Source organism: Achroia grisella, unplaced genomic scaffold (genome assembly GCF_030625045.1).
Source record: "Achroia grisella isolate CSIRO2021 unplaced genomic scaffold, CSIRO_AGI_Agris_v1 utg109, whole genome shotgun sequence".
In the NCBI taxonomy this organism is placed as follows: Eukaryota; Metazoa; Arthropoda; class Insecta; order Lepidoptera; family Pyralidae; genus Achroia; species Achroia grisella.
Genome location: NW_026712573.1, coordinates 5,731,655 through 5,742,907, shown reverse-complemented (window position 1 = coordinate 5,742,907; position 11,253 = coordinate 5,731,655). Strand labels below are relative to the sequence as shown.

The following is an 11,253-nucleotide window of genomic DNA, read 5'->3' as shown; positions in this document are numbered from 1 at the left end:
ATATTATTATATTTAACTTGCAACCGCTAAATAAGGTTTTATGAAAATTTCTGCTTATCCACGCATCCAAAAAAGAGATAATAATTTGTAGTAGATAGAGATATAGAATACTTCTGGAATATAAAAGTAAACAAGACAATGTTACAGTGAAATTTTTAGCGCACATTTTCTGGACGACTGCAAATGCATAAAGAATTCTTTGTTTATAGCCATTTTTATTGCTTTGTGTGCATTAAAATCTGTATTACGAGGAGGCAATACATTGTATAGATCCATTACTGGAATCCACACTATATACTTTGAACAATAATAAAGGAGGAAAAAGGTCAAGTGCATTTTAGTGAGTAACATACTCACTAAAATGCACTTGTCATTATTACAAATTCAGGCTAATTTCTTAAAATTGTCAACGTACATCTTATGGAATATAACATCAGGTACATGACAGACTTGCAATTATCACACGGACCATGTGATCGAATTTAACAAATTTTTAGAAAATGCTATAATAAAAACCTAACGTCACGACTGTGATTCCGGATGGAGTAGTTAGAGATATTGTCAACTGTTGATGTCGACATATTTCGCTCGGCATATTCAAATCCAAATATCCTACCGGGGGTGAGCAGGCCACTGTAATCTGTTTTTTTTTGTTATCGACGTTTCGTTTAGCGGTAAATATAATTTTTTTTTTCTGGAGGATGATAGATTTGAACACACGACAGGTTGAGTATAATTCATTGTAGTAAACCACGGCGCTTCTAGAAAATATCGATCATTTTTTTATTTAATCGTTGGATCTGCGCAGTCGGTATGTATCCAATACGAGTTTAATTGCGAATTCGAAGTAACTCTTTCGTATATATATAAATAAAGCAAAGTCGAATTACCCAGTCTGAAATGAGAAATGCGAAATGTTTACAATTACGATCATTAATATTAGAACTGTACAAATATTTGTATTCATGAGTATGATTGTTTGTATCGGTCTGGATGTTTTCTATGTATATTATCTATGTATTCACGTCAGTTGTCTAGAACCCATAATACATGTTATAGATACCTTAACTTAGGTTTTATTATTATTATTGTGTAGTTTTATTTGATATTCAAGAATGGTATATTAAAGTTGTTGGTAACGCGCAAAGGGCCCTATTGTTTCAGGCATCCATTGACTACGGTAACAGTTAACCATCAATCGAGCAGTATGCGTGTTTGCCACCAAAGTAGTATAAAAAAGTATTATCGACACCAAAAAGTCCATAAGTATTTTTCAGACAAATATCGAGAAGATGTAAGATCGATTATGAATATAAATGATTGCAAATTTTACTTATTATCTGGAAAGAAAGAAAAACATTTATTGTCAATAATTATTGATTGCTCTCCAATAATACAGAAATAACGCAGAAACATTATTATGAAATGTGTAATGAAGAATATAAACACGTGACTTATCTTGGTCCCGATACGGAGCTCTCCCAATATAACTTCTTTTTTCCGGAAAATCGAATTCATCTTTTGACTTGAGGTTATGAAACCGGAAATGATTGGCTTTCAACATGAGTATTGATAAAATACGTTCCAGACGTATTTGCCCCTTGTTTGGTAAATGATTAGACCAAGAGAAAGTGTTGCATCGAGTTAAAAGAGGAGACTTGATTTTTTTTGTATTTGGGTGTATATATATAATAATCCATTCATCGCGAAATGGAAGACATTAAAAAAATATGCTATTTAATAATATAGATTAAATTTATAACTACAAAACAAAACAAAATTATTTACTAATTAACAAAGTAAACCTAAGATCTAATTCATTATTAGTTAACTGTTCTCGTTTGATCATTGTCATAAAATTAATTGCGAAAATAGAAATAATTGAGTAAAATATTGAATTGATTCCATAATCTAGCTACTTTTAAAAGTTTTGTAGACGCAAACGTACGGAATCAAGCTTTATATATCTCACTGTTTATACAAGTTTAATTAAAATTGAAATACATTTGAGTAAAAATAATACCTGTATTTCAAGACTACATAATTAATAAATACCTGAGGCACGAATATTTTAAGTTCGTTTTGTAGTTTTTGGCTTGAGAAATAATTTATGAATGAAGAATTTCTCGTATTTCTAATGTTAGCCTGCGGCAGGTATTCCTAATTTCCTAACTATTCCAATTTGCGGCCACCATCTTTGAGTATTCGAATTGTCACAAATTCGAATGATAATATTGGAAAATCTAAGGTAGAATTATTTTTACAATTCTTACTAGACATGATTGTGTCAATGAATTCAATTTGTTCTAGATAATGTACTCTGCATTACAATTCTTATCTATGAATTTGCTTTGTCTATATAGAGTGTTTAATTTTTCACTAAGAATACATTTTAGTTCTCAAAATTGCAAAATTTTCAATTTTAATTGTTAATGATTAATGTAAATCAATATATACTTACTTAGCACTGAAAGTTCTCTACTTATGAGTTAATCTAATACAGGGTTAGTCTTAGAAAGTAGATACGGACCCGAAAGTCAGGCACATGAAATTGGACCACTTTCATCAAGAACCAAACTGAAAATCTGAAAATAATATTTGATCTTTTTATTATAAATTCATCACATGATCTTGCAATTTGCATGAAAGTTTTAAAAATTTGTTTCAACTTTCTACTATCTATCTATTTAAAAATAAATATTGTATAGTTCCATGATGGTATTAATGGATTGGATTTCGATGTTATCTATTCTAAAACTATAACTAAACCTGTAGAAAAAATAAGCCTATTGTCTTACTAACCACTTGGTACACACTTTGGTTAATTAAACTAAGTAATCTTAGTTTACTTAACTACTAGGAAATACATTATGACTTTCATTATATATTTGACGAAACAAATTCTTAGCACAGTTTCTTTCGTTTAAAAACTTTTCAACACCAAACCCGTATATAATTATTATTCGAAATTTTATGGTAAGTGCTAGATATTCTACTAAAATAGAGTACTTAATAATAAGTACATAAGAGCGGTTTTAAAAATTGTATTCAGATAAATAATAGTCCAATTGACCAACTACCTAATTAGATTACCAAAAACTAATTAAAAAGGTGTTAAAAGGATTCTTAAAGCAATTGACTCACGTGTAAATCTAAAATGTAGAAGAATCGGATTACATTGAAATATTCAACAATATTGTACCACTTTTTCTCAATTCAGTGACAATGTTTCATTGTGACTTTGTTTACAGTGCGCATCCATTTCTTTAAGTGTATGTTTTATTCAGCAGTTAACCGGTTCTATCATGTAATGCCATACTTGGCAATAGTAAAAGACATACTAAATATAGATCACATATTCAAAAACCTCTAAAAAAAAAGGAATTTTAATACATTTTTTAAAATAGCAAATTCATTGCAATGTATTTGCTATTATCACAGATAATATAATACTACATAGTATTATTGAATAATTTTAAGACTGAGTCAAGCGATTATATTTACATCGAGTACATGTAATATTTTTGGGAAAACAATCTTAAATTTTCTTGTATGAAGTTTGAAATATTTATCATTAATTTGTACCCCACTAATTATTTATATTTCAATTTGTTTGTTTGTTAATTATTGTTACCTAGATTTGTTGCTTTGTCTCTTTTTATTATTCTACTAGCTATTCCTGCGACTTCGTCCGCGTAGAATAAAATAAAAAAAAATCTAAAACAAAAGTATCCTAAGTTACTCCTTATAACATCAGCTACCTGCTAAAAAAAATCCCGTCAAAATCGAACCAGCCGTTTCAGAGATTACCTGGAACAAACAAACAGAGAAACAAAAATTGTAAAAAAAATATTTTGGTGTATGTACCGTATTTATATTGGAGTGTCTGTTTGTAATATTGAAATTGAAACGGCTATTTCAATATTACAAACAGACACTCCAATTTTATTTATATGTATAGATAAATAGTATGAAGCAAAGTCGCTATTTTCGTGTGTCTCTTATTTAACTTTAGTTTTTCGTTATTATTTCAAGAATTTCTTCCATAATTATATAGCAATAATATATGTATATAGTTACATCACCTCTGTTACTGTACAGTGAACGCCAGTACTAAGTCGAGGGAATCTCCAGTTTGTTTTTTAAATTTGCCTTATAATTTACATTTATGACAATTAATTTGTTTGAAGAAATATCAAAAAAATATTTTATCAACCAATCCTTAAATATCTATAAATTATTTATCCAAATTGACTATATGTAATTATCATTAATTTTCAGTAATAGTATATTATCTGTGGTAATATCCATATTTAATACTGGTATTACGACATAAATATCGTGAAATACTTTTGAATAGGTGCGTATAAATTACGTGATGTTCAAAACCAGCCAATGAAAAGCAGAAATATTTGATTAATCATGCTACATTACGTTGTATTAAGTTATTTTGTTGGTAATTTATTAAAATAAATATAATTGTACGCGGTAGAGTGGCCCGCAGCTCCGCTTAAAGATTAAAATATACTCACAATTAACAATATCCTTTTTGATCCTTGATTACCTCATCTGGGATAATCTTAGTGACAGTATATTTAGTATATATTTTTTTCAGAGATAATGCCGCCAGACGCTGGCGGAGCACTACTGGAGGAAAATACGGTGAGCGTGAAGTTAGGTCAGTTTGTCATCGTGGCGAATTTACCAGAAATAGACAACCATGATGCGAGCGCGTGGAGGTCGACTTGAAATTTTTTTACACGACGATGGTGCCAAACAAGCATACGGCACATCTGATGGTAAATAGTTACCGTAGCCTATGGACGTGTGAGACACCATGATGCGCGTGCACGCGCCGACCCTTAAGAAACTTAAAATACCTTTCTTGAAAAACCCCCTTCTGAAACTGCACTGTCCGAGATCACTAAGTTAACTTAGTGATTCTAACGTGACATGGTATCTTGTTAGCAATGGGGCTACGAACTTCATATCTAACATCTCACCCGCCTATATTTACTTTTTATATAATAAAACTATTTTTCTAACCATGGAACATAATGCATACAAATATTTTATGGTAGGAATAAAAAAACATCATTTGGGTAGAAATTTCTCAAAGTGGCACAATTTGTTTTTCGTATCTCGCTCCTATCCGCGCGGTTATTTATTGGAACGGGGCGAATCTACTTTGGGGGGAAGTGTGGGTAATTTGGGCGGCACACCTGTAATACAGATAGCTACATGAATGCTTTGGAAGGAACGTGTTTTCTTTATACGGTTTCATCGCGGGTACCACTTACAAACAGTTTGAAATGGTAGGTGACTTAAAAATTTGGTCCACAAAGAACGGACCTCAATCGGAACATTAGTACGGGTTCAGGATAGAAGTAATATTCATTAATTGAAAAGGGAATACATAAAAATAGAGTTGTATTTGTGAATTTTTGTTGAATAACGCTTTTAATAATAATTATACTTTCTGTTCTCTAATCAAAATTGTGCGTGCTTTGTAGGCGTGGGTTCGAATCCCATCCTTGTCGCCAGTGTTATACTCGTATCAAGGGCTAGGTACGGGAAGATACGTAAACAAACTGCACTACAGAATCTGATTTATTACTAAGAGTTATGCAGGGCGCAGCGCGCTGTTATTAAGAACTAAATAGTTACATACATAGCAAAAATATAAAACAAATTACATTATATATGTATGTCACGTTGCTATCTTCGATTCTGTTTTACAGTTACCATTATATAATTAACCAACAAAAAAATTGTCTTACGATATATATTTTTTTGAACATTTAAGAAAATCAATCAATTTTATGCCATCGTACTGATTGTTATATCAAGATTATTTAAAAAATGGATTTTGAAGTTTTAATCCTGTTATGTTTGTAAACTTGATCCCATAGATATCTGTAGTAATATATTAAGTATAAATGATTAGAATATGTTTTCTTTTTTTATTAAATTAGATGGCTGTGTCCTAGATAATTAATTGCAACTCCGATCCTTTTGTGTTAATGAATGGACAATCCGTGATAAAGAATATTATAATCGGAACAGTAGTGGAGACCAGATATACTCAGAATACCTTCGAACTCACATGTAAGACGATTAAATATAGATTTAAGTCTTAATAATATTAGAAATGTAATATTTAATATCGTAGTTTGGTATCCAGTGTTTACGGAAACAAAGGAAACAGTACGAAGATACTGAGGTATGGAGAAGTCACGTGTTAACACTAGTGCCTCCATTATGTAGTAATTGATGATATGATAACCCTCATTGTCAATTAACGTCAGCTATATATGACGGTTAAATGTCTTTTAGACATGTTTGTATACAACATAAAAGGTTAATAATATGCCTATATACATATATATAATCTAAAGAAGATAGTTCACTTCTTTTTCATATCTATAATATACATAATATTATATTCACCTTAGTTTCTCGTTAGAATGAAAATTATAATATTATAGTTTCTATTTTTTAAATATAATATATTTTTTAATTATAGCACAAATATCTCAGCCGATTTTTTTACACATTGGCGTAAAAATTAATTAATGTATAAATTAGTGTTTCATATTACTCAATTATAGATATGATTTATTTGTCCTAACAACAATTTATCGACTAAGCGACGTCCTGTACCAAGATTAGAAAAGTTTCTTTCAAATATAAAAAATGGATAAGGAGGTTATATAGACTCTGGAAACTAATGATTAAAACAAAAAAGTCAGAAAGACATTCTGTATAGCAAGTGTAGAGACTTCCTAAGTTTAGTTCTTAGTATAATTATAGCTATAATATAAATTAATCAACAATTCATACTAGGCATCTCAGATTTATAGAATATATCGTATCGGGCGCACATAATCTCTAAAAATGAGTTTTGCAAATAAAATAGTTCTAATAACTGGAGCTAGTACCGGTATTGGCGCAACAACCGCTATATCGTTTGCTAAAGAAGGTGCTAAAGTAGTTATATTGGCTAGAAATGAATCTAATCTGAAGAAAACCGCCGATGAAATTAAGAAAATTGGAACTGCACCTTTAGTGATCAAAGCGGATATAACTAAAGATGAAGATGCAAAACGCAGTATTGACAACACAATCGATAAATACGGCAAATTAGATGTACTAGTTAACAACGCTGGCATACTAAAACTGGGTACGCTATTAGACAATAGTATAATGGCAACGTACGATGAAACGATGAACACTAACGTGCGTGCTATGGTGAATTTGACTAGCTTGGCTGCACCACATCTTGTCAAGACAAAAGGTAATATTGTTAATATATCAAGTATCGCTGGAATGAAACCACTTATGGCAATAGTTAATGCGTACGGGATATCCAAAGCCGCTGTAAATTACTTCACGCTTGGAGCAGCTCTAGAGCTATCACCGCTTGGAGTCAGAGTAAATACTATCAGTCCAGGACTTGTCGGAACTGATTTCACAGCTAAAGCAGGGATAGACATTCCTCTAGGAGATTACAGTACTAAATCGCTACTCAGTAGATATTCAACTTGTGAAGAAATCGCCGATTTGGTTCTTTACTTAGCCAGCGATAAAGCTAAGGGTATTACTGGTTCCAATTACCTAATTGATAACGGTCTATCTCTAAGTGTGGACTGATTGTTGTTTTATGTCTCTCGACAATTCACATTCATTGTGATATTGAAAATGTTAATGTTGAAATCTTTTTTGTCTAGTTCTGTGTCATATTTATATGGTCAAAATTAAAAAATGAATGTATTTACAATTAAAATATAATACAAATTTTGTTTATATGGTAAAATCCGACCTTGAAACTTACAAATTAATAAATAAATAGACTATATATTTACAGAATATGTTTTTTATTTTTATGTATAAATTGTATTTTTTACATTAATTTTATTTTGAGATTATTGTTTGACTAATTAAATTTAATAAAAATATAACGTCAAACAAAAACAGTTTCATAAAAATAAACGGTGGTCGGGAGTTGACAAATTGTGTTCAATTGTGTTTTGAACGTTTTATAGCTTACTGTGGTTATTGTCATGGGAATAGGTCGCGAGATGTGCAAATTGAAATTAAATGATGACAAATGGACTCATATATATGCAATGAGTACCTATAGTATGTACTCATATATACCCGAGACATTATATTTCTCTCTTAAAAATATATTGTTTGTAGAACGTCTCACGTATACTTACTGTATAAGGTAATGTTAACCAAATTGATCGACTTAATTGTATTACATTATAGGACTTGAGTTTAAATATGCATTCTTACAGAAATATTGCTAATCTAAGGAAAGTGTTAAAAAATTTTACAGGTAATGGGAAAATATTTGTCCATAATAAACTTAATTTAAGCATAATAAACAGTAATAGTTATTTTTATTAAACTACTGCTCCTTCGGAATGCTGTCTCATCACAAGAAGAACGTACATATAACTTGCAACATAATAGCATTTATAATGAAGTTAAATGTGAAACTCAGAAAGATAGATGGACATAGTCAATCTTTTATCTTAAATTTAGACGAATCCGAGTAACTGTTAGTATTTGCATAAAAACGGAAGTAAAATATTATATACAGATACTCATCAAAAACAATAGGTTTACAATAAAATATTTAATTCAACACGTGTTTTATTGTCTATATTGTGCACAATTGAGTTATTAATTGACTTTTTGAATGAACTCAACGAAACGTAGCCACGTTTCATAACGTTAGGGAAGCCTCCGGAAAATTGCTTCACAACAGCCTTCCAGACAACACCGTTAAAAGCTTTGCAAAATTGATTTACGTACCCCAATCACTTCACTCAATTCGCAATCTACAATAATAATACAAATATATGCATGAAATTCTAACTAATATTAGAAATGCTAAAGTGAGTTTGTACCGTATTTTAAGATTTAACATATTCGCCTATCACTATGTAATGTTATTTTTTTTAATATGACTAAAAATTACCTTTTGGCTAAGATCAAAGTGTAGTATTGTGATGGATAGGCGGTTGTAAGATGATGGACCAGTGTATTATGATATATATATATATGCATGAGCATGAAATTTACTCAATTAGCCCATCGTGGCAAATTTACCAGGAATCAACCAGGCTGGTTCCCAGAGGTAACGCGTGAAGGTCCGCCTGACATGATACTTGCAATAAGCACGGACTTGGTGTGACTGTTTGTAATTATGAATAAACATTTACAAACAAACACATTATGATAAAAACATTCCTCTTTATGTTTTTAGTACAGTACAATGTTGTTAAAGAATATTGTTGCTTAAAAAAATTACAACGACTAATTGGTTTAATAATTAGGTTAGTCATAAAAAGCAAGACTTTGGAAAAAGTCGTCTGGACCATGCAGATGCGTGTGACTAGGATAGCTAGGATTATACGATAAAGATAACCAATTGAACATTATTATTCTTTAATTACATTTCATAGAACCCGTTCCAAATACTTTGATTCAAAATTTATTGAACTACGAGTCTTATTTTATAAAAATACAACAAAATTAAGGTGGTCCTTATTTTGTTTTGAGTACTTTAATATGATAATGACATCGTAAGTTATACCCAATATTTTTTTGCTCTCGATAATACAGGATCAGATAATATAAATAAAATCGGTAATACCCCGACTGAGTACCGCATTCTTTTTGAGTAAAGCGTTTGCAAATGGTTCGCAATATACTAATGACGTTTATACAGATTTTATGACCCAGTTGAAATAAATGATTGCACTGATTTTACAATACACTTTTATATAGGTATATACCTATATAAAACTAACTAACTAACTAAATAACAAATTTTAGCAATATATTTACTACAACATACACAATATTGGGGGAGGGGTGATTGTTAGTAATGGGAATTAGTCACTCTATGGCTAGTAATATCCATATCAGGTTGAGTTTAATGCGGTCCCTAAAAAACTGTGTGGTTAATGTCTGAATTAGTTACGATGGGAACGTGGGAATTGGGTAATTCACCAGAGAGTACTTTCAATGGTTTCTAAAAGAGACTGGCTGTAAGTCGACATGGTACATTGTTAACAAAAGGGTTATTATTATGAATATACTATATATAGAATATATTATTTATATTTCGTGAAAAATGGACGTAGAATCTACTCAGGCGAGTCGCTTAAATAAACCACTTTTCAGAGTAGAACTTTTCAATACATAATCAATATTGTTTGTAGGACGCTGTTTAACATGAAAACCTATAAAAAGTTTACGAGAAATTTTTCTGTAATATTTCTGCGACCTCACCAAACATTTTATGCGGGTCTATTCTATCGAAAAGTTTAAATTTAAGCTCGTAAACGAAATGTGGTGAAGTGTAAGGTTCTATGATTCTTTCAATGAGAAATTCATAAAAGGCATTTGTATATTTTTCATATGTATAAGTACACTGCATTAAATATTAAGATTTCGTGAGGGTCAGTAAAGCGCACGTGACATCCGTTATATAAGCATTTGTGACATAAGCCTATAGGCTACGGTAACCATTTACCATCGGGGAAAAGGAAATTGTTAGTAATGTGGACTGATGACACTATTGCTAGCAATGTACCATGTCAGCTTGAACACCACGCGGTTCGCTCTGGAGCCCGCCTTGATAAATTCTTTGTGAATTTGTCACGATGGGCTAACTAAAGCTCGATTGCCACCTACGCGGTATGAAAAAAAATATTAAGAACAAACAAAGTGTACTATGTGATTCAAACTATGAGTTTTCTAGCCGATGCCCTTTTGGAATAATTGTATCTTTCAAACAATTAAAGAATACACAAATTATAATTAATTTTACATTTTAACGAAAAAAATCTTTCATTCTCCCTCTTTATAGTATTAGTATATATTGTAAATTTGTTACTTAATAAATAAAAATATATAGGTATGACGTCAAATTAAAAAAAAATGTTTACTAATATAAAGGAGACATTCAAAACTGTAAGTAAATATATTACATATATACTTCTACATGCCTAATATATATCTCATATTAGGTATATACGATATGTTAGATATATATACCAGCGAAGCCACTAATTGTAAGTCTTCATACGTTTATTTTCGAATAATAAATCCTGATTTGAATGTTAAAGGTATCTTTAAATTACATTCGTTCCATTTTCATGGTATTTCCGCACGACTGGAGCGAAAAATATCAAATTACAGAATATCTCACGATCGTACAGCTACTTTTGC

At 30.7% G+C, this 11,253-nt stretch overlaps 1 protein-coding gene across 1 annotated transcript; it reads left to right on the top strand.

The window, feature by feature from the left end:
• Nucleotides 1-6,897: 6,897 nt before the first annotated feature.
• LOC131848362 (3-oxoacyl-[acyl-carrier-protein] reductase FabG-like) lies at nucleotides 6,898-7,653 on the top strand. Its single transcript, XM_059198188.1, has one exon. It carries the CDS (start codon nucleotides 6,898-6,900, stop codon nucleotides 7,651-7,653), a length of 756 nt encoding a protein of 251 aa, XP_059054171.1.
• Nucleotides 7,654-11,253: the final 3,600 nt, after the last annotated feature.